The sequence below is a fragment of the Heptranchias perlo genome, chromosome 32 (assembly GCF_035084215.1).
Source record: "Heptranchias perlo isolate sHepPer1 chromosome 32, sHepPer1.hap1, whole genome shotgun sequence".
NCBI classification, from domain to species: Eukaryota; Metazoa; Chordata; class Chondrichthyes; order Hexanchiformes; family Hexanchidae; genus Heptranchias; species Heptranchias perlo.
In genome coordinates, this window is record NC_090356.1 from 13638791 (window position 1) to 13666279 (window position 27489).

The following is a 27489-nucleotide window of genomic DNA, read 5'->3' on the forward strand; positions in this document are numbered from 1 at the left end:
AAAGGAATATGGGGGAAAGGCAGGGTAATGGGACTAAGCTATTCAGTGTACTGAATTAAAAAATGTTGTCTTCATTTACAAATCCTTCCACAGCCTCACCCTACTTGACTCCCTCTGGACTTCCAACATTGGCCTCCTGTGCAATACACCCTCCCTGTCAAGCATCACCGTCAGTGGTAGAGGCTGCAAACCGTCTCAGGCTGACTCTCAAACACTCCCTAAAACCTCTCTGGCCTATCTACCTCTTGCCCCAGCTTCAAAAGCCTTCTCAAAATCTCTCTCTGACTGTGCTATTGGAAACTCCTATCCTTCTACTGTTTGGAATCTGTTAATTCCCTATACAGCACCTTTGGGCATTCATTGCATTAAAGTCATTTTATAACTGCAAATGATTGTTGAATAATGGAAACAAGCATTCTTGTACTTTTACATGTGGAATCAGTAGAGTGAATAAAATATAAACCATCAGAAGCCGCGATATATAAAACTCAGGTTAATTTATTTAGTAAAAGATTTGAAAAATAGTGTCCTACATATAACAACTTTACTAATGTTCAACATATATCAAATTTTATAAACAGAAAGCATCATGATCCCAATTACAATTCAGAAACCACTCATTCAATTTGCTGGTAATTCGTGGTTCAGAGTCTGCACCTTTTTAGTACAGCACTATCACTCTATATTTGCTTCATAGTAAAAAAAATACATCCCAAGGAGTAAAAACACAAAGGAAACTTCAGAAACACTGGGATTTTTCAAACTGGTTTTCAAAAAGAACTTTAGTCGCTAAATAGGTTACAATTCATAAAACTTAATCAAATGAAAGAGTGCAAGACCGATTGAAGATTAAAAGACATTTATATTACAGTCGGCAAAACATTAATTTGACATATTTACATTTAAGTAGAAATTCTGATGTCAAAACTGCACAGTTAAAGTGATATATTTACAAGAGGCAGTTGGTTTTAATGTGTAGTAAATTCTACACAACTTTAAACACATCTCCACTTGTGCAAGGATTCCTGTTAAATATTCTCATATATTGTGTGAAGTTTATACTGAGCCCACTATTACAAGAGGGATCAGTCCACTGCATTTTGTATTTTTGTAATGAAAATGGATGACACTGGTCAAGAATTTGTGTTTTTTAAAAAAAACTTGCGTAGATTTGAGTGTGAGTTTGGAAATATGGTCAACGGTGAGCGATAAAGAAATGCTCATCCTTCATAAAAATGATAACTTACATGGAGTTTTAATGCAGTTTTACATTTTAGTTTAATACCCAAGGCAGAAATTTAATCCACAAGAGAAAAACTCATCTTCACAGTTCACCATGAAATATTACAAGTTCAGAGGTTCAAACGTATAACATATCAACATCAGCATTCCACCCAAGGCAGCTACGAGGTTCGGTAATAACATACAGACCTTCTCAATAAATTAATACTTGACTGTATAAGATCAAGGAAGATTCAACCAGCAAACCTTTGGAAGTTAAGAAAATCTTTGAGTCGAGACGCGCTGCAGGTAGCATTCTAATATAACCCCACAGCCCCACTAGCAAACCATGAAAGTGCAAGAGTGTAGGTACACTGCAAACTTGTCGAGACTGGATGGGTTAAAACACACACAACTCAGTTTTCATGGTTTAAAATGGGAGGAAAGAAAGTGCATACCACATAGTAGGAATTAGCATTTGAACACATTCTAGTTTTCGGATTGGGAGGATCCAACAATGAGGCTGCCGCACAAGCAGGGAAACTGCTTTAGCTACATTGCCAAGGACCTGATGCAAACCTACCACAGTTTATATTCAGCTTGACGACAGGGACTAAATACATACCCTCCCATATTCTCTCCCCCCTAAACTACACCATGCAGGGATTGGATGAATTCTCTCCACTCCCCAGACCATGGTAGAAATCAGACCATTTCTCTTTTTAAAAAAAAAATCACTGCAACCTATGACAACCAGCAGTGAAAAGACAAAACAAAATCCGCATTTATCTTTGCTGTGATCACTGCTATAAAGACACCGTGCTGAAAAACTTTGATTGCGGCAATAAAAGAATTCATGTACAAACAAAGACTTATCTAGGTTAATCTGTGCCTGCACCATTTTCAAGAATGCGTCAGTTCAAGTCAAACTGGTCTCAATTTGCGGTTGTCACTCATTTCAACACAAAGTTAATTTCATTCAAATATGCCACAAAAATAGCTGAATTGATTACATTGTACAACATTTAGAAACTAAGCAGTTCCTGTGATATGCCCTCAGCACTAAACGTACAGTGCACGAATCAGGGACCCGTTGAGAGCAAGAACTATTGTCACTGGGTTGTATTTTGGATTGCAAATGGCGGCACCAACTTAGTGTTCAGTGATGGTGGAAGGAAATCAGTGAAATGTGGAAATCTGAAATAAAAGCATAAAATGCTGGAGACAAACAGCTAGTTGATCAATGTCTGAAAGAGAAATAAAGTTTAATGGCTTGGATGTGACCAGTCATTAGAACTTGGGGAGTTGATGGGTCACAAGTAAACCACTAACCTATCATTCCCTTTCAGAGGCTCATCAACAGGCTGTGCAGTTCCAATATTCTCTATTTTTACTAGTTAGTGATTACAGATTAGAATCCTGATGTTATTCTGAGTGACAAGAATCCCAATGTGCCTGGACCTGGTCTTTAAAAAATAGGCTTCCCCAAAAGTGAAACATATCAGGTATTTTCCTAAAGTGCATTTGGTTTATATAAGAGGTAACTTCAACAACTGCATGTTTGTGAAAAAAGCAATGAAGATTTCATGAAAATATCATCCCTTGTGGTATGAAACACCAATCTACTGTCTGTATTTTTTAAAAATTGTAATGCAAAACAAGACATCACCTCCCACAGGACACAGTGCTCTGTGTAGTGCAGTACTCTGCAAATCAGGAGGATCCCAGCTTCAAGGCATCAGTCTATTCTCAGTTGGTGCAACTAGAAAAAGGGTGCAAACCACTGACATCTGTGCCCGTGAGATACGGAATGAAAGATAATACAACTAACAAAACTCCTGCTTCTGATAGTTATCCACTGATCTCTGCTGGAAAGTGCATGTATGTGGAAATTAGGTAAGGACAGAATCAGGCAGGGAGGCCTCCTCCCCTCACCCCCAGTTCAGCTGAATAATGATGCTCACCATCCAAGCACATGAAAAATGGTTGTCTATGTGAGACACTGGCTGGGTGCTGGCACGAGAGTCACAACGTTCAGGAGATGGGAGTGGGAACAAATGTTACGCCAGATGTGTTAGTACAGTACATTCTACCTGGTCGCTTAAAATCAGCCTGTACTAGTACACTTCCTACTTAAAAATAAAACAAGTTGAACTTTTCTACAGCAGCAACATAAACTAAAAAGAGTATTTATGGAAGGTTAAAGAATTAGATTTACTTATCTAAATGTGTTGTTTTCGATGCAGACCACCATCCTGAACTGTTAGGGTACTGAGTGCATTAAAGAATGTAAACTCAATTTGGAATTTCAGTGCCAGTTAATTCATCCCACTCTGTGAGCACATGTTTCTGGTTATGCAATAAACCTAGTCCTCATGTATAACTGAACAACACCTGCAGCTTTTTGAGTTAATTAAACTGCTTGAACAAACAGAGGTTCCAATTTATCCTTCAGAACACAACACAGTGACATTTATTGTATGTATTATAGGATTCACATGACACTGGTTGGTATTTGCTGAAAACCAAAAGACGAGCCAGTTTCATTCATTCCTTCAAATCAAGAGTTACTGCTGTGAATAAGTGGAAAGAATCACAGGCAGCAACCGAGATGAAAGCAGCCTCTCTTCCTTCCTCCCTTCTGTTATATACACACACACCCACGACTGAGCAAATTATTGAGAAGTTGTGCGCGTACTAAAATCTGCGCTGTAAAATTCTATGATTTTATGATCCGAGCACATTAAGGTTGGTTTCAGAACTTAGAGCATTGTTTCACCTTATAAAAACAGCTATAATGTTATAAAACCTACAATTGGTGCAGATTCCCATTTATTATCTAATTCTATTACATTTGAACACTGGAAATTGACTGGAAAAAGAACCCTAACTGAGGTCAAAATGAATTTGGTATCAATAACAACAGTACAACCTTAAGAGGAACTCTGATGTGGATTTCTTCCCCCCCCCCCCCAAGTAAGATTCAGCTTTGTTTGGCAGCTCTGAGGGTAACGGGCTCGATTAGTTAGCAATGAGGCCAATAGAGATTGCACAACTCAGTGCACTAGTTTTCACTTCCAGGCAAGTATCTGTGACAGACAAATCTTGGGATGCAACCGATACTTTGATACAATCAATTCTGTCAGCCAGCAGTCACACAACTTTTGCACAAGCGTGACCAACACACTAGATGTTACAGTAAAGCAGCAAAACGCTCTGAAGGCTCAGCCCTTTATTTGGACTAGGTACCTTTATCATTGTGCTATGGGACATTGCTTCAACTATCACTATCACTGGCACCATTTACTCACTATCTATACATGTTCTTCTTTATGAGGGATCCATGCTGTGGAAAACATGCCACTTAATGGATTAGAATATTTTAAATCTGGTTCCTTTAGGCCTAGAGAGAAGTGGGTAGACAATTTGTTTGGCCCTTACCAGTCGAGTGCTCCCGACACTAGTTGACATGAGACCAGCTTACGTCACATTCAGATCTCAATACGAGAGAGAACATGGGGCAAAACAGACAGACTGTTACAAACAGCGGCTTAAGTGCATTTCATCAATAAATACTGGAAGCAGCAGAAGCAAAACAGAGACATGGGAGGAAGTACATTATCCTTTAACCCTTTCAGGATTGATGTTACTTTTTTTTAAATCTCAAAACTTTACAAGATTGCATTTTTAAAAAAAAGATAGATAGTCACATTATACTCTTCAATCCTCAAAAGAATATATTATGCTTTTCATAACTTCTGACAATAATCAAAAAACCAAGTTGTTTAAGCAATAATGAACATGCCGTGCAATCATCAGAGTTTTAGAATGTCAGGAATCATTTTAGCCCGAGGCAAAACTGAGCACAAGACAGGCGCTGACTTGGTAAAACCCGCTAACATACACATACCATGGAGGTTAATGATGGTGTCAGATTACAGGTTCATCATTATTGTTTTAGAAAAACATTGCATTAAATAGAAAATAAAATAGGAAAGAAAGAGAAAAGGAGCAGCAGGAGGGCACAACTGGAGTATGTACAGAACATCTGACAGAATGCGCACACTGGGTGTGAGCATGTCTGGGAGAAGCGGAGGGACATCCCGCCAACAACTATTGCCTCAGCTCTGATTGAAAACTATTTCAGGAACTGATCCATATTTTAGTGCATTACTTGGAGCACAGAATCATTTGGAAAAACTGAAGCAAACAGCAGGCAATCTTTTTGTGTCCTTCATATATATTTCTTTTAAATCTTTTGATATGATACATACATTTTGATAAATATCTTTGCAATTTTTATTCTTAAAACTAAATTAAGATCATATTAGAGCACCAAATGCTCCAACATTATCGTTATTACCTTGTCTATATTTGGTACTTTCAAAAATTTGACTTGTGATGTCTTTAGTTATTCTACACCAGTTGTTAAAACCTCAATATTTACAAAAAAAAAGCGAATGGCTGGGGGAAGTGGGAAGGAGGAGAAAAGTTTCTGTTTGACTGTTCAAGGCACAGAGGCAAAACAAATTTTTCTGATGTGTAGGAATGCTCTTTGCAATGTTGCATGTTTAAAAAAGAAAACATTAAAGATGGATTTTACAGGCAGAACGTAGTGTCTGAAGATGCCATTCCATACTCAGTAGTCCTCCACATCGGTCAAGTGGCTTTGCTTCTTTCTCACGTTCCAGTGCAAACACTCGGCCAGGCTCTCGAACCAGTCGTTCACTGGGTCCCTGAAGCATATCGATGGGACTGGGTAGCAGGAGGTAGTAATGGTAATACTGCAAGAAAAAGTACGCTCATATGAATATGTACAAACCTCTTCCTTGCCCCCCCCCCCCCCGCAGCTTGGCTTACATTACTCTTCATAACAACTACTCTCTGCACCATCCTCCTCCACTCAGTCTGCAATCTGTTTGGTTCCAGTCGCCATGAGCTATAGTACCTGCACTGTGAATAAGCCAATTTGATGCTGCAAAGATGATAGAATGATACAGCACAGAAGTAGGCCATTCAGCCCATCATGTCTGTGCCGGCTCTTTGAAAGCACTATCCAATTAGTCCCACTCCCCTGCCCTTTCCTCATAGCCCTGCAATTTTCTCCCCTTCAAGCAGTTTTCCAATACCCTTTTGAAAGTCATTATTGAATCTGCTTCCTCCACCCTTTCAGGCAGTTCATAACAACTCGCTGCGTAAAAAAATTTCTCCTCGTCTCACCTCTGGTTCTTTTGCCAATTAACTTAAGTCTGTGCCCTCTTGTTACCGACCCTTCTGCCACTGGAAACAGTTTCTCTTTATTTACGCTACCAAAACCCTTCATGATTTTGAACGCCTCGATTAAATCTCCCCTTAACCTTCTCTGCTCTGAGAACAATCCCAGCTTCTCCAGTCTTTCCACATCACTGAAGTCCCTCATCCCTGGTATCATCTCCTCTCTAGGGCCTCGGCTACACGGATTGGTAGCAGCTTCTCCTGGTGCTAAATCCAACCAACATGCCCATGTAGGAGATCAGGAGCTTAAAAACTACAAAAATAGTCTGCGGAGGACACTGGGAAAAAGAGGTGAGATTTTATTCATTTAAATAAAATTGTTAAATTTGGAAAAGACTAAGAGACTCTGTTGGAACAAAATTGTATTACTAAAGGTTTCTGTTAAATCTTCAACAAAATATAAAATTGGAACAATGTCACTCATGAGTTATACGGGTTCCTTCACTCACAGAATTGATATTCAACAACTCCTATGCTGCACCCTCTATATAGACTCCGATTTATGTGGCATGTCGCCAGATCAGTAAACTCACTGTAGTGACAGTTGAAGACCAGAGTTAAATCCAGCCTGGGCAAAGTGAGGACAATTTGCCTTCAGAGTGACTGTCACTAGATGCACTCAACGACCCCTATTCCCACTCACCTGTCACCATGGCAGATCTCTTGTCGCTTCCGTCCATCAAATGAAACCCACGCTGTATTCCTGGCATCAGGTGACAGCATGATCTGAAAATGCAAGTCCAGTGTCAGGACCAAGTTGTATCTGAACTATATCCACGACATCACATTGGGTCAAATCTGTCACTTTGGTGTTGGGTGAAAATGGGTGCTCACTAGTGCCCAGTGCTAAACCGACTACAAACATTGTTCAAGAAAATGTAAAATGTATTACAAGTGAGGCGAGGATACATACAGCCAACCTATACATTGAGTAATTTTAAAAAATAACTGGCCTAACAGAAATTCAGAACTTGCCGCAAACTCTGATCAGTTTCTGCACCATCTGAATGTAATGTTTGAACCAAGTGCAAGAACAAAATATTGGGCCCATTTTGGCAATAGTTCTGCTCAACTTGCATTCATTTTGAGGGATTATACAATAGACATAATGAAGTTTAAGATGTGTAATGGAAATTTTCATCCTTGCTATAGACTCCGAAAAGGTCACAGGACATCAGAGGACCCAGAGTCCTGCCTGATGGTTTCCAAACATTCCCAAGATGTCTGAGCGGTCCCCAAGACCCCACTGTGGCTAGTTATGAGGGGCAGCCTGGCACCAGGGCTCAGGCCTACTCTCAGCACCAAGGTGTCAAGCCAAGCAGGAATGTTACCCTAATGACAAAAAATTGCAAAAATTATACAATAGGGGAGTGTTTATAATGAAGCCCCCCCCCACCCAACAATACACTTTGTCCCGTCCCTTTATCACCTACTGTTCACTTCATTGAATATTTATATTTAAGAAATGATCGCTGAAGACTAGTTTGCAGAAGTCCCTGAATTAACATGACCAACGTTGCTGACACTGGCAATTCTCATTGGGAGTCCAGATGTCGCGTGCAAGCAGGAATCTTGAGATTGTGCCAAAGCAGAGCCGAGATGGTTTCGAAATTTTCATACATCACAACTGAAAACTTTTTTCAGTTGCTTGCAATGCGGAAACGACCAGGTGAGTTTTTAAAATAAGATAATCAGGGAGGTTAAGTTACCTGGAGTTCTACACCTGCTGGAACGACTATCGGTCTGAAGGATAAGGAATGTGGACAGATAGGTGTTATCATTATGGCAGGAACGTTGGGGTGAATCATAGAAGCTCCTGCTGCTGCAGCATATGCTGTACTCCCTGTCGGTGTAGAAACAATCACCCCTGCAAAAGTAAAAGTCCAGCTGCATTAGGTGCCAAAAACACAGTCGATGATGTAGCACCTCCTGTGCTCGCTGACCTACATTGGCTCCCGCTCCGACCACGCCTCAATTTAAAAATTCTCATCCTTGTTTTCAAATCCCTTCATGGCCTCACCCCTCCCTATCTCTGTAACCTCCTCCAGCCGTACAACCCTCAGATCTTTGCACAACCCCAATTTTAATCGCTCCACTATTGGCAGCCGTACCTTTGGCCATCTACGTCCTAAGCTCTGGAATTCCCTCTCCACCTCCTTTTATGACGCTCCTTCAAACCTACCTCTATGACCAAGCTTTTGGTCACTTGTCCTAATATCTCTATGTGGCTTGGTGTCAAATTTTGTTTGCTAACGCTCCTGTGATGAGTCTTGGGACGTTTTACTACGTTAAAGGCGTATAAATGCAAGTTGTTGTTTTCTCAGTTCTTATTACAGTGATTTGCATTTAAATCCAGCTGATGAGTGTAACGTCCCCTCTCTCAGCTGGTTATAAGGGTCTCGAGTGAGGTGAACATAGATAGTCTCGGCCTCCTTCATTGTCGTCACAGTTTGACACAGGAAATTACCCATCATTTTGCCACAAACTGGCCAGCTGAGGGGCCTTAGGGAAAGGCTGATGTGGAAAACAAAAAGATTCCACACTGGTACAAGGTTGGGGGTCAAGGTGCTTCAGTCTGCATCAGGTCCATGTCATAACGGTCCTTGTGAGTATCTGATGCTGATATTTTGCACCAATGGTTCATTTTCACACAGAATTTGAAAACCTCAGGGAATAATGCACCTTAACCCCAACCATACACCAGTATAAAAAGGCAGGTGAATGACTTAGCTAATAGAAATTTTATTACAAAATTCTTAATTTGGAATATTTCACAATCTTTTCTGGATGGTAACTCAAAATTGACAATTGGAATCTACTGTACTTAATAGATCCCAAGATCTTTACTATACACCAAGATTGTTAGTATATACCAAGATCTTTAAATAGTTGGTACTTAATTCCAGTTAGAAAATGTCTCAAATTACAAATTTCGGTTCAACCTGAGCTGGCTGAACTCGCAATCACAGCTACCATCTTGAGATTGGGAAGTGGGAACGTGTCGTCACATCACTGACCCAAACTCCCACCATCCCATAGTGTTCACTAAAAGCAATGATGAGGGGAAGACCTTTTTAAAAATTGGAGTCTTACTTTAAAACCTGAATGGTCATTTTTCAAACAAATACTCAAAGATGAGGCCATTGCAGTGTCTTATTTTGGAGTTTGCTTTAAGCTCAGAACTTACCATCGCCTTGTACTGTTGTTATAAGACGCCCATCCAGAAACAAATCTACGTTAGAGAGATAAGAAGAAGGACCACGGTCAACCACTACTTCATTCAGGACCTAAGGAATCGGAGAAAGGAAGGAGCTGGTTACTCATTTTCCAAAAGTTTAACTTATATGCTCTGGAGGTTGGAGGCAATCATCTTCTGACTTATGTTCACAATTCCTCACACATTAGGGAGTTGATCAGAGTTGCACTGAGCTGAGAACAGCTGATTCCCCAGAAGGAGGAAAGAAAAGTGGGCGACTCTAAGCAACCAGTCGTAGAATAGTACTGCAAAGGCCTGGGAGCAGAGTGTCTGCCTCTCTAGCAGAACATGGCACACAACACAGGGGGACTCAGAAGAGGGGAAAGAGCAGAGCAAAGGAAAACCAGTTATGAAATTAAAAAATCCTATACGGGACACAGAAAAGTTTAATATGCTCATGACAAGTTAGCAAATTGAGCAAAATATATACGTAAAGAACACTTTTGTGTGTGTTTGTAGTTGCACGTGTATAGGACAGTATGGTAAAGGGCCTACAAGAAAAAAACATGGTGACATGGTACCCAGGCAAAAAACTGCCAGTACTGCATCTTTGAAACACTTTTAGAATAACTGTATTGTACAAGTAGCCATGATGTGGAGATGCCAGTGAAGGACTGGGGTGGACAAATGTAAGGAATCTTACAACACCAGGTTATAGTCCAACAGTTTTATTTGAAAATCACAAGCTTTCGGAGGCTTTCTCCTTCGTCAGGTGAGTGTCAGCTGCCATTTTGCATAATTCTCTCTCAAATGCATTAGCAGCTCCCTAAAACACACATCAAGGAAATGTGTTGGCATGTGTTTTACATTCCTTTGGCATCGGCAAAACACCTGGCAAAAGAATGACCATGTGACATCAGAATTGTTTGGGGGAGGAAGTGGAAAACCAAGGTTCAAACTCAATAACAAGCAGCTTTGTGAACTCTTTTCTGCCTCATTCCTCATCCCTGTTAGAAAGCACCTCACCTCTGCTCACTGCAGGGCCTCATGGTCCATTTGAGATTAGGAAATCAACATGGGATTCGAGGACAAGCATTTGGAATAGTTTGCTTTGAGGAATGACAAATTTCCCCTTTATTTTTTAAAAAGTCAGCACAAAAATGCTGGGAAAGTGGTTGATGTTCAAAATGGGTAACTTTTCTTTCACTGAATTTGATCTGCATTAATACACTAGCTATTACAATTTTACATCCTGGATGTTACAAAGTTGCATTTTAATCTCATAACTGCCTCTGTGGACAATTTTCGGGCTAAATTTTACCTTTTGCCGTGATATAGATGCGAGAAGGAGCTTACATCAAATTTAAAATGCACTTGATTGTGATCTGACAGAGGTTGAAGGTTACCCCTCCTCTTCCTCTGCCCCCACCCTGATCTTTGGTACTGCAAACCAACTTTGCATGAGAGAGTGGGCATGAGTTAGTTGCTGCCAAGCCTTCAGTGGGAGGTGGGTGAGTGGCCCAGGACAACGTCCTTTTGATTCTCCTTCTGAGGGAAACAATGGGACCTCCATTCAGCACCTTCTCAGGGCGATGCTGCCAAGTGCGGTAACTTAGCAAAAATCAAACCTGCATCTACTACTCCAGCAGCCCCATGCGTTAGTCCTCTGGTCCTGTTCAAGTGAGTAGCAGGCACTTTTGTGCCATGCATGCAGTGATCAGTCTCACCTGGTAATGCATTGCTCGCTTCCCCACTTCGTTCTCTCCGTGCTTTGTCACAATCAGTCCGTTCGCCTCCACACTGTGCTGCTGCCCGCCCTTCTTTTCTCTGTTTTCTTTAACCACTTTGACTTTGAGGCGACTACGCAGGATGATGGCTACATTGCCTGATAAACAGTTAGCACATTGAGGAATGGTTCACATTACTCCACTTCCAAGCAACTCAAAGCCTAATTAGCAATTTAATTTAATCAGTGACTTGGTAAAGTCTGAGTCCAATTTCATTGAAAGCAACACAGGCAGACAATAGATTTCATGAATGTTTTTAATTAAACAAATTTCAATAATCACACGTGGTATGATAATAACAAATTATTAAATGTCAGCTATAACGAGGAAACATTTATTGAACAGGGCTGTGTCACTGCAAAAACATACTTCTTCCTCTTAAATCACTATCATGTTCATTAACCTTTCAAATACACCTCGCTGCCTCGACCATGTTCAGTAGACTCACGATGTTTTAAAAAGGAGTTGGAAAAAAATTACAATTATATTCTAACAAATGTAACGGGCTCGGCCGCCCTCCGCCCCCGCGGCTCGGCCGCCCTCCGCCCCCGCGGCTCAGCCAATACTCACCAACTGCTTGAGTTTAATTTTCACGGTTTGCTAATTTACAAAAACCAGTTGATTAAATGACTGCTCTGTAACTCTCTGCCAGCTGCCTATTAACTTACATTCCTTTCGTAAGCAAGATCACAATAAGCTCAAGAGTTGGGCGTTGGGTCATTGCTCTCAAATAAAGGACAAAAAAAAAGTATCACTGCCCTCATTGTTTATTCTCAGAGCGTGCAAGCAGGGTCACTATAGGAGGGTTCACAATCATCACAAGAACTTAACTGTCCGTTGTTTACTGATGACATATGAAACCTCAAAACCACCAGATCCTACCTAATTTGAGGATATGTACAGGGTAAATTCAAACCCACACTCTCAGCAGGGAGGTGTGTTCAAAGGGGAGTGTGGGTCAGAGAGAGAGGACCACAACAGAAGAGAGCCATCAGGATTACTCCCTTTGATCACTGTTTCCTGCTTGGAGCTTGGAATCAATACATTTATTCATTAGTCTTCAGCCCGATGAACTTTGGCCAAATAAAATATTGGCTTTAATTCTTAGACTAGCTTTGCTTAAATCACAGACATGTTCTGAATTCAGATCATGACGCATTTATGCGCCATCCACATAGATTATTTGAATTAATTCATTTAGAGTCAGTACTCATTGCCTGAATTGTAAAATTCTATTCATTATATTCCAATAAAACTACAAGATACCTTCAATTACTTGCGTGACTTGTGATTGATAGGTGTCAAAGTTAAATGGCGTTAGAAAACCCAGAGATCCAAGGTGAAATGCCATCACTGGTGGTACACTATCCTATTAAAACAAAACAGAATGTAAATTTAAGAGTAATCCTTTCATCAAAAACAAAACTGCATCTCCCTTCAGAATAAATGGCTTCTTTTTGGAAAACATTGCAAGCAGTGTTTACCGATGCACAATGCGCTCTTGTTTAACCGGTCATAGTAGCGACAAAGCTCAGGGATCTGGTGGTGCTGCATATTTACTCAGTTTATCAGTTCCTTCATGCACAGTAAGTCAAGCACCAAGGGAGGGATGAGGCTTCACAAAATATCCCTCATTTTACTATAGTCTTGCCCCATGACAGAGGCAGATTATTGAAAACATGAGGACCGAGCTTCTGAAAAACTGCAGAGCACATCCTCAGAAATGGCAAACTGGTCAGTTCAGGCTTCTGATGGTCAAATCCATCTCCTCCCCCTCCCTACACTACACAGTGCAAATATATCTAATCTCTTCCTAGGCTAATAAACTAAACTTACTTGGAATAATGACGATGCATAAAGCAAGGTTCCATCTCCTCCAAGACAGATTATAAAGTCTATCCGATCTGACAAATCATCGAAGCCTAAAAAGAAATTCAAAACATTCTTTATGTAGGAGGGTCGCAGATGAACAAGTAAATATAATTTGCAGCAAAGATTTCCTTGTGACTGGTGAACACAATAACAGGAGCATGAGGAGTAAAAAGGAACAAAATATTGAGTGCCATAAGTTGTGTCCGTTCCCCTCACAGGTAGAATAAATGCCGTGCTCTGGTTGTACTAGAACAACGTAAACATTTCTATCAATCATTAGTGTTGGGTTGGTATTTTAAGAATCTGCTAGGGGGCCCCTACTTCATTTTCTGTCACTAGGACCATTTGGCACTGTAATATTACACAGAGGAGATACACTGGGTAATGGGGATTTACACAAATGGTAGTGCTGAGTACTAGTACATCTAATCTGTAAAACTTTAAAAGCATTTTTGTGAGCATTTATCACTGTGGCTGCAGAAACATATTTTCTGATTGTTATTATTTAACACGATGGTGCCTGCAATGGGGCATGTAGTCCCCATATAAACAATGTTCTTTTATATATGGTCTTATAACATTGAAATGTCACAAAACATTTCACACTAGGAATTCCTTTTTGATGTGCAGTGATTGTTAGGAGACAAACACGGCAACCATTCTGCACCAGCAATGTTCCACAAACATTGAGATGAATGACCAGTCTGCTCTTTTAGTGGCGTTGGTTGAAGGAGGAATGTTGTTCAGAACAGCTCCCTGCTCTTCCCTGAATAATGCCTTTGGATCTTTAATGTCTATCCAACCCCCAGAGCAGGCAGATGGGACCTTGGCTTAATATCTCAGTCAAAGGGCAGTACCTCAGACAATGCAGAGCTCCCTCTGTACCGCACTATCAGTCTAGATTATGAACTGAAGCCCTGTATAATTAACGTACATTATACAACTATGGTCAAATCATCGTTTACATAGCATGTTCAGACGTTGTTCAGGGAAAGTATAAACCACTGTTATATATTTCCACGGTTGCATGTCGTCCAGTCGCTCTTCATACATTTTATTTCTGCTTTTTTCTTAGACTTTATTCCACTTCAATTCCAAAGCACACTGAAATCTGTGCCACCTTGGAGCCATGTTTCCTGCAGGAAGCCAGTCTGTGCCCCAGAAGATATCTCCATTCTCTATATTACACTTATTTAGTCCAATGACATTTCAATTTATGAGACTTAGTGACATCTGTTGCATTCTCCCCACTCTCCTGTCTCCTCACCACTTCACCAGTCTTTAGCCATGGGAGTCATCATCACCAATGGGGCTATAGAAAGTTGCATCTGGTCCAGTATTGAAACTACTTCTGATTTTTGTGTCTAATTATTAACCTTAATCAGTGATTTAGTCACTGTGTGACAATGTGTAAAGACAGGGTTTAATTCAACTCAGACTTTCTGCAGTTACGGACGTCACAGCATGATTATCAGTGGAAACATATTGCAGACAGTTAATTCTAGGCTAGGTTAATGGCTAGAGAGTTGAGTGCACTTCCTTCATCTAACCTATGCTGTACCCAATACTGGACACAGGATGTGCTTGGGCAGGGGGGTGGAAAGCAGGGTGCAACTTAACAACATAACGAGCACAAATTCAGTACTGTTACTACAATTTAACTTGTCAGTATTTTGATGTCACGTAAACCATTTAAACGATCTGAATCAATCCAAGAAGAAATATAAAGACAGAAACTTGTCCATCAGGTCAAGAGGGGAAAAACTTGTCTGGAGAAGAAAGAAAAAAAGTAATATTTTGGATGCAATTTTTCTCCTTCAGATTTAGATTGACCAGTGATTAATGGCTGGTGAGTTGAGTGCACTTCTTGTATCTAACCTATGCTATATTTTCAATTTTTATTCCAAAAAAGGCCAGGGGGTGGGGGAAGAGAGGGGAAACTGCCAGGTGAAGTTGTTACAGGATGTAGAGGGAGCCAGGTAATAAAAACACATTGCTGGCATAACTCAATTAACAAGAAATGTTCCACAGCATTATGGACAGGAACTTGTTATTCTTTCCATATTTTTCTTCGGGTTTTCCCCTCCATTCAGTTTGAAACACTGAGTCCCTTTGTGTACTGCTACAATCAATTTTTTGCCACAGTGAATGACAGTGCTACTCAGGTGTGTCGGGATATTAGTGATATTGCTACCTTATACTCAGTGCCAAAAGGAAGATTGTGCTACACAATGGAAGCAAACATGCACTTTAGGAATCGTGCAGAAATACAAAACGTTCGACACCAGTTGTTGAAAGAGGAAAAGCCTTCGTAACAAAAAATGTTTCCTGAGCTTTTTTTAAACTTGCTTACACATGCGCACAAGTGCTCTTAGCTGTTGACCAAGCTCCCTCATGATTTTTGGACAGAAGATATAAAGGAACTTGTAACTTATGAAAGGAAACCAGTCACAATAAACTCAAGATAATCACAGATGAGGATGGTAAATCGCTCCATCTTAATTCATCCAGAGATTCTAAACATTCCCCCCGCCCTCCGTTGTAGCATCCAATTGTTTCTTAAACGATTCCAGGGTTTCTGGCTCCACTGCTTTATCTGGAAGTTTATTTTGCATGTTGCTTATATTTGGATGAAGAAAAATTTCCTAATATCGGTCTTAAAACAACCTTTTACTAGTTTGAACCTGTGTCCTCTAGTTCTACTCCCACAGTTTAAAGCAATATTCTGGGTTAACTCTTTCTATACCTTTATCAATCGTATATACCTCTATGAGATCAGCTTTCAGACACTTCCCTTCGAAGTTGAAAAGCACAAGTCTATCCAATCTTTCCTCATAACTCAGACCTCTGCCATTGTGGATCAGCCTTGTGGATCTTCGCTGGACTGGCTCCAGTGCATGAGCGTCTATCGTTTCTTGGCGACCAGAACTGGACGCGTATTCAAGGTGCGATCTCACTTAGCAAAAGGCTTAATTTAAATTGTTAATGCCACTGGCTTCTGACCATTCAGAGGTGGTGCAATCCTTGTAGAACAGGAAACAAGAGGCTAATGAGAATAAGTTTAAGGGAGTCAGATGAAAAGTTGTTAAAGCAACACAGTAGTGTTCAAGGACAGTTTACAGTTCAAAGCATGGAAGGCCTCCAGCAAGAATCTAGAGTGGAATGAGGCAGTCGCTTAGCAAGTATAGATAAAATTTAAAAAACAGCAACAAGTAATCTGGTGTCTGTGGGCAACAGAAGAATAACAAGCTCTCCACACCTCACCAGGTGAGCCAGAAGAGTAGAGATTATTGACTGGGTACTTTTAAAGACTGGGAAGAGAGATTTCCAAATAACACGATTCAAAATAAATTTAATTCAAAATTAGTATAGTTGCAAAATTATGGTTTGAAAATACCTTCTCTAAAAGTGCTTAATTTTTTAAGTGGTCCAAAGCTCTCATCGTTGGCTATGGTGGGGTCTTCAAGTACTTTCTTCTCTACGTAAACAATCATTTCTTTTTCCTAAACATGAGAAAAATAGAAGTGGAAGATTGAGGATCAAGTCTTGCATTTAAGATGGTACAAAACATATAATTGACATGACTTTGAGCAACATTTCTGCATCAGCTGGTGAGTCCATATTATCACTGACATCAATCTAACAAACTTCTCAAATGATCCACTATTTGACTGAGCTTTGACACAAACCAATAAATTTCTGCAGTATCACAGCTCTAATAAAATGAATGCTTAATATCACAGGCACATTACCTCCATGAGGAATATGCAAAGCTCCTTAAATGGTTGAAGCAGCCGGTCATCTTGAATCTTTTTAATGACTAGGATACTCTTTGGAGGTTTACTCCATGTTAGCCGTTGGCTAGCTGGATCTTGAATGTGCCTGTAATGAAAAAAATGGGGTTTTGGTTAATTGCATTTAAAGGAGGTAATTACCAGTTAAAGGGGAGGTGGTGGTGGGGGTCCCCATTGTTTTGCAAAGAGAAGGTGAATAGATGTGATAAATCAGTCTTATTTTAGCAACAATTCACTGCATTATTCACCCTAAAAGTAATCAAGAACTTTGAAGCATCATAGTTTAGAGTTTGAGCTTGCTCCTACTTTGTACAGAGCACTCAGTATTGGACATTGTGAGTCTACAGTGTACTTACAAGTCTGACCATTTTGTACATAATGCTGTTCCCTGCTCTAAACTTAAATCCCCTATCCCTCATGATTTCTTGTGATGATTTCGTACCAGGCAGACGACAGCTACTACATTCCTTTTGCAGATCAATCACATACTACAATCACTGTACTACAATTGTACTACAATTCAGTGCATATTCAGTAATGTATCAGCGTACACTTAATCCAAATTAGATGAAGACTGTGCAATGCTGAGCATGCATAAGTAAAAGATTTGGACTGAAGCAGCAATGTAAATTTAGGTCCGTGTTCGAACTAACAGTAGCAATTAACTCAATTATACTGAACAGCTTGCCAGCAATCTGATGAAAAACAATGGTATATAACTTATCGCAATGCCATACATCTTCAGATCTCACATGACTGAGTTTTAGTACATTTCACATATACTGTACTGCCTTTAACATACCATTTAGTATATACTGAATTCCCCAAAACAGCTGGCTACAAATTTAAGGATGGGGCTTAATTTTTGGGATGCTGAAACTTTAATATAATCATCAATGGAACGATAGTATTGTAACACAGTGCCAGGTATCAATCACCTCACCAAAGTATATGTATTTTATACTAGCAGATCTCCTATATGACTGTTCACAAGTCAGTCACATGATATGGTGTTTAATAAGGACAGAGCTGTTATACAATGTTTTGCAGATTGCAGAATCTGCTGGTAAGGCACAGAAGTCCAATTATTAAAGAAACAGTGGTCCAGGTCAGAGTTTAGTTGTTGTCTGATCAGGGAACATACAGAATTTAATTATTTTTTCATTAAGCAACATTGCAAATTGGAATGTGCTTGGCACGTTCAAGCTTTAAGCTGAGAATCTCACCACAATTTTAAGATTGTTTTGAGTCAGCAACAAAAGGCAATATCTGCCATGTGACATCCAAGCTCACTGACGTACTGTTTTAATATATATGGGAGATGAGGCCATGAGCATCATAGCCAAAATACATCTTTCAGTTAAGTGGCCTTATATCGTCACAGATTCAAAACTCTGTGCCCTTAATGCAAAATGGAAAGCAGCACTGTGAAACTTAGCAGCTGATGGGCTGTGATGTGAGATAGAACTGGGGTGGCCACAGTAAATCCAGATCACAGAATCAGACAAAACAGGTTTTTTAAAAAAAACTGTAGGCAAGTACAAAACAGAACACAATTGCATATGTATTAAACACTGCTCACTCATGTATAAACACAAAATGGGTCCCTTGGTGCAGAACTCCAAAACTGAATATCATCTGGTCTGGTTCCATTCCTTGACGTCATCGGGCAGCTATTCCCAATACAAGACTGTCCGGGTTCAAGTTTGTTACTAGGTTTGCCTTGGACAAGGGACTGCACCTTCCCTGATGCTGTATACGATATTAATTTAAAAAAAAAAAAATTTTATTGGGCAATGGCTCTAAAAACAGGAATGTTGGCTCAGAAGCAAAATACTGCGGATGCCGGAAATCTAAAATAAAAACAGAAAATGCTGGAAACACTCAGGAGGTCAGGCAGCATCTGTGCAGAAAGAAACAGTTAATCTTTTAGGTCGATGACCCTTCATCAGAACTGGAAGAAGTTTAAGATTAAACAGTTTTTAAGCGAGTACTGAGCCCAGGAAAGGAAAGAACAAAAGGGAAAGTCTCCAATAGGGTGGAGGACAGGAGCGATTAAATGACAAAGGGGATGATGGGGCAAGACAAGGAGGGTGGTGATGGGACAAGTAAAGAGACAAAAGATGGTCTAAAGGAGTTGTAACTGGCAACAGCAGAACCATTAGCAGCACCAGCTGTCGGGCATTACATTTTTAAAAGAGTATTATATTTTCAATATAATGCAGAGACTTTAGGCAGATATTAAGCGCCAAGGTAGAAAGTAACATTATTGTTATATTCAAAACTGTACAACAAAGCTGTGCAGAAAGAAACTTATTTTTATTGGAAAGTCCCATTCCAGTTATCTTAAGGTTAGGGAGAAGGCATATTGTTTGGGCACAACGGACTTCCCGATGCCCCTATGCATTGTGGGAGTCTATCTGGTTTCCTTCCTAGATTACAAATGCCATACATCACCTTTAATCACAAATCATTATACACAAACCATTTAAAGTGGCAACACAGGTTAATAAGGCCATAAAAAAAGGCAAATCAAGCACTGAGGAAAGAATTGAAAAGCAGAGAAACTTATATAGAACCTTGGTTAGAGTACACTTGGAATACTGTGCACAGTTCTGGACTCCATATTATAAAAAGGATATAGAGGCATCGGAGAAGATGCAGAAAAGATTCACAAGGATGATACCAGAACTGAGAGGATTATACTCATCAGGAAAGGCTGAACAGGCTGGGGCTTTTTTCTCTAGAAAAGAGAAGGCTGAGGGGGTGACCTGATAGAGGTCTTCAAGACAATGAAATGGTTTGATAGCGTAGACATAGAGAAAATGTTTCCACTTGTGGGGAAGTCCAAAACTAGAGGTCATCAATATAAGATAGTCACTAATAAATCCAATAGGGAATTCCGGAGAAACCTCTTTACCCAAAGAGTGGTAAGAACGTGGAACGCGCTACCACAAGGAGTAGTTGAGGCAAATAGCAAAGATACATTTAAGATACATTTAAGGGGAAGCTAGATAAGTACGAGGGAGAAAGAAATAGAAGGGTACGCTGATAGGGTTAGCCGACATAGGGAGGGAGGAGGCTCGTGTGCAGCATAAATGCCAGCATAGACCAGTTGGGCCCAATGGCCTGTTTCTGTGTTGTAGTCTTGATGTAACTCGATGTAGATACAAATGTGAGGCACTGTTGCACTTTGGCCATTTCAATATGACGCAGCCCTCAAACAACATGAAAGGATAAATGCTGCTTAAATTCCCTACCCCACAACATCAAGCTTTTATGATGGCTTTTGACGGGTGCTTGTGTTGCCAGTTCCAGTTGGTTTTGAACATCAGTGATCCAAATGTAAACTTGGCCAAATTTGCTAAGATCGTTGAGACCCAGCCATTGGAACCAGCAGTGCAAGCATCCCTCCAAAAGGTAAAAGCAGCTTTACTGCAAAACATGCTCCTTAGTCTATTGTACAACATCATCTAAAGCTGGAATGGTTAACTTTTTGAAGATGTAGGCTGGATACATGTGACCCAACCAGCGAGTGGGCCTCATACATTTATGCAGAAATGAGAGCTCCATACGCAGAAAATACAAGCTCTCCTCAAATAAAAAATAAATCAAACCCCAAAGCACAACGTCCCCTATGTACAAAAGAACGAGATGGCAAACACAAGGTGTGACCCCTTATACACAAAAAAGTGCACGCCCCTCAACTCAGAAAATCCAAACACTTGCCACATACAAAGCACCCAAGCCTTCCCATACACAAAAAATTCAAGCTCCCCGTGTCTTTAATCTCCTCCCCCATCCTACCCCTCATTCTCCACATCCTTTCCTTCTCCAGAAACTTGAAAACTGGGAAGTATTAGTAACACCGGGAGTTTGCTAAGAACGGTCCATGGTTACTACACTTTTTACAAATTTGCAATTGTCCATTCTGATGGGTGCGTGGATCTCCGTGCCATTGGGTCAGCTGACCCCATAACAGAATCCTCGGTGACTGAATGCCACCAAGGTCTACCACCTACTACAGGCCCACAGAGAGTGCAGTGTTGCAAGTGCGGCTGCGGTGGGTTCAATCCTTCTTCTGCTATCAGCACTGACAATGATGGATTAAGTCCGTGCTTTTTGCAGACACCTCTGGGAAGCTTCAGCCTCAGCTCTTTAGACCAGGACTGGGAAAAGCTGTTCTTGATTAGCCTAAACCCACCAATCAGGTAGCAGCCTGTTCCAGTCCTCCAGGCCTGGAGTCTAAAGAAAAAAGATACAGAAAAGAACCAAGCTGCCTTTATATTGCACCTTTACGTTTCACAGATAATGAAGTATTTTTCAAATGTAGTCATTGTTGTAATATGGGGAAGCAAGGCAATCAATTTGCACACAGCAAGGATCCAGAAACAGCAATGAGATAAATGACCTGATAATCTGTTTTAGCAATGATGTTGGTTGTGGGATAAATATTGGCCAGGACACCAGGGAGAACTTCCCTTTTCTTCTTCGAGTAGTGCCATAGGATTTTTTACATCCACCAGAGGGCAAATGGGGCCTCGATTTAACGTCTCACCCGAAACACGGAACCCATCTGACAGTTCAGCACTCCCTCAGTATTGCATTGAAGCATCGGCCTAGATTAAGTGCTCAAGTCTCTGGAGTGGAGTCAGAGTCGACAGCACTACCCAAGGCCGACACCTGAGGCTGCGTTGAAGTTTAAAATCAGCATTGCACACAGCGCAAAACGATGAAAGGAATCAGCAGGGGCTTCACGGCTCTTTGCGAAAGCAAGTAGCATATCGGAACTTTCCGTATCTACTTCTTGCTCGCCCCTCTTTGATGGGCCGCGGAAGGCAAGCCTTCCAGCTTGACTGTGCCAATACAGCAATAGCAACTTGTATTTATATAGCACCTTTAACATAGTAAAACATCCCAAGGCACTTCACAGGAGTGTTATCAAACAAAATTTTAAAACCAAGCCACATGAGATATTAGGCCAGGTGACAAAAAGCTTGGTCAAAGAGGTAGATTTTAAGGAGGAGCAAAAGGGAGAGAGACAAAGTGTGCCGCCCAAACACGTTCCTTTCAGGTGCCGACTGGCCTGCCATGCGTTTCCTATTTCAAGATTAAATACTGGCTCAAAAGTAACTAAGCTAAAAGTTCTAATAAAGTTTGGAGTTTAAAACCTTGTGACATAACTGAAAGATTCTGTTACACCAACCTATGCACCTCCCCCCATGTGCGCGCAGAATTTGACTTCAAAATCAATCGATTGAAAACAACTTTTTTTTCCGTCCAGTTGTCAAATATCAAGATTACTGCTGATCCTGCCCAACATCAGACCGTTCAGTTCAAAACTGGGCAGGTGACCTCTGTGCTGAATGTCTGCAGTACGTTCTCGCCCTCTGTACGCCGCACCGACCATCTCAGTATAATAATTCAGGCTTACAATCACAATGCTGAATAGCACGTTTCAGGAAACATGCTTAAAACACTAAAACGTTGAAAGTATAATACCTTGCCATCTCGTCACCTATTCCCACTTTCAGAGCATTAATCGGAACAAAATGTTATGCACTTAAGAAAACAACTGCAGTGACCATTACCTCTGGAAAACTTTTGAGAAAGAAATGACTGTAGTTTGTTATTTGTTAGAGAGCACTAGGCTGTCAAACCCATTTTCACTTCTCTGTACAGCTCGCTAGCCCTGATTCACAAGGCTCCGTGATTCAAAACAGCTTTTCTACAGTTGATTCATCAGGACTCCCTTTCACAACGAAGGGTGTGGAGCACAGGCCAAATTCAGTACTAGTTTTTGTAACTCACTGCTCGACACTTATTACCCAATTTCCCCTTTTAAAAAAAATTCATTCTAGGGATGTGGGCGTCGCTGGCAAGGTCAGCATTTATTGCCCATTCCTAATTGCCCTCGAGAAGGTGGTGGTGGGCCTCCTTCTTGAACCGCTGCAGTCCGTGTGGTGAAGGTACTCCCACAATGCTGTTAGGTAGGGAGTTCCAGGATTTTGACCCAGCGACGATGAAGGAACAGCGATATATTTCCAAGTCGGGATAGCGTGTGACTTGGAGGCGAGGGTGTTTCCATGAATTCCTTGTCCTTCTAGGTGGTGGAGGCCACGGAGTTGGGAAGTGGTGTGGAAGAAACCCTTGGCGAGTGGCCGTGGTGTATCCTGTACACACTGCAGCCATCGTACACTGGTGATGGAGCTGGAGCTCTTTGGAAGAGTAGAGAAATCAAACTGAGATTTAAAAGGCATACCGTGAACCTAGGGATAATAACACAAGAAAATCAAGACAAATGTAGAAAATATATAGAGCAGAATCAAAACAGGAGATTAGAAAGGCTAAGAGAAAGTATGAAGAAGGACTGGTAGTGAACAGTAAAGGATTTTATAAAGACAGAAGTAGTAAATGAATAGTCAAAGAAAAGGCAAGGCCAGAGAATGATGGAATGGAGGCAATAATAAACAAGTACTTTGCCTCAGTTATCACAGAACAGTATGGTAGTGGGAATGAAAAAGTACAAGAGGAACAGTTAGATAGCACAGTTATAGATAAGGAAGTAGTACTGAAAAGATTGGCTGAACTCAACATGGAAAAGGCACCAAACCGCAACAGAATGCGGGAGGAAATCAGAGAGGACTGAAAAGCTCTATCTACAATCTTTCAAACATTCTTGGATGTAGAAGTTTTGACAGAGGACTGGAGGGTTGCCAGTCAAATGGCTCTGCTTAAAAAGGGAGAAAGGGATAAACTAGGTAAACAAAGATCAGTCAGCCTAACATTCATAATGGCTGGCCTTCTAGAGGCCAATATACAGAATAAAATTAATACTCACTTAGAGACATGGGTTAATTAAGGACAGCTGACAATTCTAGATTGAGTTCCGAGAGAAAATAACTGAGTTTGTTGCTAGGAACAAGTGCAGTGGTGTTGCGTAAATTGATCGTCAATAGATTGTCATTGTAAAGAAAGTAGGGCGGGATGTATTCGACGGCCCATTTTGTACCCCTAAAGTTGAGTATTTGAATTTCACCCTCATTCTGTCCAGTTTTTGGGTATCTTCCTTTAGGAAAGATGTCAAGTCTATGGAAATGGCGCAGAAGAGATTCACCGAGAAGAAATCAGGGATGAGGTATGAGTCTTGAGCACAAACGTAAGAAAATGAGCCTTTTTTTCTTCGTTAAAACAAAGAAAGTCAAGAGGAGATCCGAGTTCTCAAGAGTCCTCACCTACTGTATACAGTGGTCTAAACCACTGCCATTAGTGATGTTAAGGAGAGAGGATCCTCTGTGTTGTCCATTAGCAACCGGACTCCAGATGGAGCAGAGGATCCAGCAGGGAAAGGGGGTCTTCAGTAGAAAATGGAGGAGAGCAGTACTGAGGGGAGACGGCCTGGTTCATGCTGCTCTTTGTCAGCGATCACAGATGCTGAATAGGCCCCCAACACGTCGACTGTCGGTGTGAAATACTGCCCGCTGGCATGTATGTGTATTGCAGCATGAACCAGCACCTTCAGCAAGAAATACACTATTTTAGTGAGAAGACATCAACATAGGCTCTCCAAATAGTTGTTTAAATGAGTCACTCGCATGCCCAAACCAAAGACTCAAAAGCTGCCTCTGAGGGAGGCCACATACACAGAGCTTAAATGAAACTCAGGGCCCCCAACTCACCAGTGGCAATTGTACATAACTTAAGTAACTATCCTTAGAACCCATGACATAAGACTACCTCAGCTGTCCAATGCTTTGTCCTGCACAGAAGATAACTTCAGCAGGGGACACTTACAGCATTTTGGAACTTCTTACATTCAAATGAAACTAGTGAAATTTTGACCCGCTCTTAAAATTCGGTTCCATAAAAGTGGGAGACCTTTCATTGGATGCCATACCTTGCTGCACAAATTTCTAATGTTGAAAACAATGCCAGCTTCTTTCAAACAATGTTTTGTAGACAAGCAAAAAAATTCTGTCAGACACCGGATGTAATATTTTAATTGGCATTGAATACTACTGTAGTGGCTTTGACCAGCTAAAATCTTAGCCCTGAGCCACATCTCCTCCTTGTTACTGTCAGATGGGGCACTGAAAATGGACAACCAAGACAAAAGCATTTATTTAGGAACAGGAACAGATTAGTAAACAATACAGCAAACCTCACTCTGCACAAACTACAAAAATATCAACTTCTGAGCACTGTGTTGGCCTCTTGCATTGATTTGGAACAAAAGAGAAGCTTCTTTCCCACCAGACCAGTGTCCCAGTTCAACCTTAGCAAAGGTGATGCAATTGAGGCCAGGTCTGGATCTGGCAGCTCTATATTTGGATTTTCACACCACATTAACAGCACTAAGGTCATATGTGGAGTGTACCATTTTCTATCAGAGGGAGACTGGGTAACACAGTGATTCGGCCTTTCACCTAGGGAATCAGGATTTGAATCTAGCCCAGACTGACATGATGAAAGTTCCTCTGTCAGCTGGAAGGGTTCTATATGGAATGCCTAGCAGGCCTGGTCCGACTGCACACAAAACGCCCCTCGTTTGGTAGGGATTGGCAATCTCCTTCAGCTGGTGAGCAAAAGATGCCCCACCGAAGCACATAATGGGGGGGTGGGGGGGGAGGGAGGGAGAGCTTCCCTGTGTATTTAACCATGCTACACCTCACTTGTGATTGTTTGACTGACTGATGGGGGGTGGCGGCGGGGGGGTAATTTTCATTTTCACTGCCTAGCCGGTAATATGAAAATAGATTGTCTGCCAGTTCCAGAACTCATCCAATTTTCATCCCAATTAATTCACTTTTTAAAAACCATCCTAATTACTTTGCTTAAAAAGAGCTTGTTGCAGGTATAGAATTTCTATAGCACTAAATTCCTATTAACAGCAACTGATTCTTCTGATTAAGAAGTTATCTACTTTAGCACAATACAGGTCAGTGGTGGGGAAACTTTTAGAGACAATAATCCGGGACAAAATTAATTGGCACTTGGAAAAGTATGGGCTAATAAATGAAAGTCAGCACGGATGTTAAAGGAAAATCGTGTTTGACTAACCTGATTGAGTTCTTTTATGAAGTAACGGAGAGGGTTGATGAGGGTAGTGCAGTTGATGTGTATTTGGACTTTCAAAAGGCATTTGATAAAGTACCATATAACGGACATGTTAGCAAAATTAAAGCCCATGGGATTAAAGGGACAGTAGCAGCATGGATACAAAATTACCTAAGGGACAGAAAGTAGAGAGTAGTGGTGAACGGTTGTTTTTCCAGAATTGAGGGAAATATACAGTGGTGTTCCCCAGGGGTCGGTATTAGGACCACTGCTCTTTTTGACATATTAATGACCTGGACTTGGGTATAATTTCAAAGTTTGCAGATGACACGAAACTCGGGAATATAGTAAACAATGTGGAGGATAGTAACAGACTTCAGGAGGACATAAGACAGACTGGTGAAATGGGCAGACACATTGCAGATGAAATTTAATGCAGAGAAGTGTGATACATTTTGGTAGGAAGAACGAGGAGAAGTAATATAAACCAAATGGTACAATTTTAAAGGGGGGTATAGGAACAGAGACACCTGGGGGTGTAGGTACACAAATCTTTGAAGGTGGCAGGACAGGTTGAGAAGGCTGTTAAAAAAGCATATGGAATCCTGGGCTTTAATAGAGGCATAGAGTACAAAAGCAAGGAAGTTATGCTAAACCTTTATAAAACACTGGTTAGGCCTCAGCTGGGGTATTGTGTTCAATTCTGGGCACCACACTTTAGGGAGGATGTCAATGTCTTAGAGAGGGTGCAGAAGCGATTTACTAGAATGGTAGGGATGAGGGACTTCAGTTATGCAGAGAGACCAGAGAAGCTGAGAACAAAGATTAAAAGATGATTTAATAGAGCTGTTCAAAATTATTAATGGTTTTCATAGAATAAAGAAGAAGAAACAGTTTCCAGTGGCAGAAGGGTGAGTATCCAGAGGGCACAAATTTAAAGTGATTGGCAAAAAAACGAGAGGTGACACGAGGAAACATTTTTTTTTAAAACGCGGAGAGTTGATACAATCTGGAATGCACTGCCTGAAAGGGCGGTGGAAGTAGATTCAACAACAACTTTCAAAAGGGAATTGGATAAATACTTGAAGGGAAAAATGTACATGGCTATGGGGAAAGAGGAGGGGAGTGGGACTAATTGGATAGCCCTATCAAAGAGCCGGCACAGGCACGATGGGCTGAATGGCCTCCTGTGCTGTAACATATTATGATACTCTGCTTGAAGAACAAACACCTCATTTGTTAATAATTCGGACTGTTTTGCTTTTGAATCTGACACCTTTGTGCTGCT

The 27489-nt window shown here is 40.9% G+C and overlaps 1 protein-coding gene across 4 annotated transcripts in view; it reads right to left on the reverse strand.

Annotated features, from left to right (window-relative positions):
- Positions 1–480: 480 nt before the first annotated feature.
- LOC137301045 (NAD kinase-like) overlaps positions 481–27489 on the reverse strand; it is an 85244-nt gene continuing 58235 nt past the window's right edge. For all 4 annotated transcript variants that reach the window (XM_067970422.1, XM_067970423.1, XM_067970424.1 and 1 more), the window contains 9 exons: positions 17103–17232; positions 16748–16853; positions 13315–13400; positions 12745–12847; positions 11419–11576; positions 9683–9782; positions 8205–8362; positions 7139–7221; positions 481–6005 (listed from right to left, as the gene is read on the reverse strand). In XM_067970422.1, coding sequence (XP_067826523.1) covers positions 5861–6005; positions 7139–7221; positions 8205–8362; positions 9683–9782; positions 11419–11576; positions 12745–12847; positions 13315–13400; positions 16748–16853; positions 17103–17232 — 1069 coding nt within the window. In that variant the 3' untranslated portion in view covers positions 481–5860. The remainder of the gene's footprint in view (positions 6006–7138; positions 7222–8204; positions 8363–9682; positions 9783–11418; positions 11577–12744; positions 12848–13314; positions 13401–16747; positions 16854–17102; positions 17233–27489) is intronic.